At 36.5% G+C, this 1,279-nt stretch overlaps 1 protein-coding gene across 1 annotated transcript; it reads left to right on the top strand.

Moving 5' to 3' along the window:
- Window positions 1-450: 450 nt before the first annotated feature.
- Window positions 451-1,209, top strand: LOC117110965 (the record flags this gene model as incomplete). Its single annotated transcript, XM_033253815.1, has 1 exon — window positions 451-1,209. A coding segment is annotated over one exon (759 nt), but the record flags the coding sequence as incomplete, so codon positions are not given.
- Between the last annotated feature and the right edge of the window lie 70 nt (window positions 1,210-1,279).

Raw genomic sequence — 1,279 nt, forward strand, 5'->3', positions numbered from 1 at the left:
GGGAAAGGAGAAATGGAACGGCATAATAATAGAAATTGAATCGGAATCCAGTTCATCAGGCTCTGGATCTGACGACGTCCCCATTGCAACATACTGTAACACACATGAAGGTAAGTTTTCGCCAAGGTATTTGAAAAGTCTACACAAAAGACAAACAAAGTTTGATTCTTATATTAATTATTTCATCTGTGCAAAAATAAGTGTGTTTCTAGTTCCCTTTTCCAAGCTATAATTACGTACTCTGGTAAAGGTGTATTAATTTTGACTGTTTTCCCATTTTTTTATGTATACAAATATACGTAACATTTAACTGTATATTTTTAGTGTATGTAAAGCACATCTAGAGCTCCTGGGTTATGCGTTTAATAGATATTCTTACACAAATGTCTGCATTATAATAGTGTATATCATATTTTATTTTAAATTACAGTTTTATTTGATCTATTACAGGAAGCCGTAACAGTCCAAAAGAAACACGACCATCAAACGAGCACCGTCCAGCATCCTGTGATAATTTCACTTGTAGAAAAGAGGTTTGGGCAGCATGTCCAACTTGCTTATGCTTCCTCTGTTATGATCATTTTACATTATCAGATAAATGTAATAACCACAATTCCAATTTTTCACAGCTTACTTCCAATACACCAAAATTCCCTACTGCCAATGAAGAAGAAACAGAGGTATCACTGACTACACCTTCTGATGTATGCTGTGATGAAGTGATGTTCCCAGCACCTTCAAGTCAACCACCTACTCCAGAGGCCAATTTTTCATTTATACCAACTATACCTTTAATTCATGATGTTAATGAAGTAGATGGGGAAATGATGTCTTTGCTTCTGTCAACTGGGCCTATTCCTCCACTATTTTCTGAGACTGAAGAAGTAACATACCCAGTCCTCTCAACCGCACCCATAAACGTTGAGCCATGTGAAGCAAATGAACCTCCTTCCATAGCCGCAACAATGCCAGAAGCATGTGAGAATCGTAATGTAGATAGACTGGCTGCTGATTATGTAGTTGATGGAGACCCTAGGCAGTTTTCCCCAAAGAAGATTAAAGAAATTAAAAGTAGAAATGCTTTGGTCAAGAAAAAAAGGAATCTGGGGGAAGCATATACCACAGAAAAAACAAACAAACTGATGCCTGCAAAAAGAGATGCAATGGAAAACAGTAAGTGTACTTACTGTGAATTTAAAGAGCTTGACTGTAAAAAATTAACAGAAGCAGAACGTTTCCAAATAAGAAGAGCATTCTATGATATGGGGAACTTACAGAA

The sequence above is a fragment of the Anneissia japonica genome, unplaced genomic scaffold (assembly GCF_011630105.1).
Source record: "Anneissia japonica isolate Jap-2015-1 unplaced genomic scaffold, ASM1163010v1 scaffold33386_len1264_cov173, whole genome shotgun sequence".
Taxonomy (NCBI): Eukaryota; Metazoa; Echinodermata; class Crinoidea; order Comatulida; family Comatulidae; genus Anneissia; species Anneissia japonica.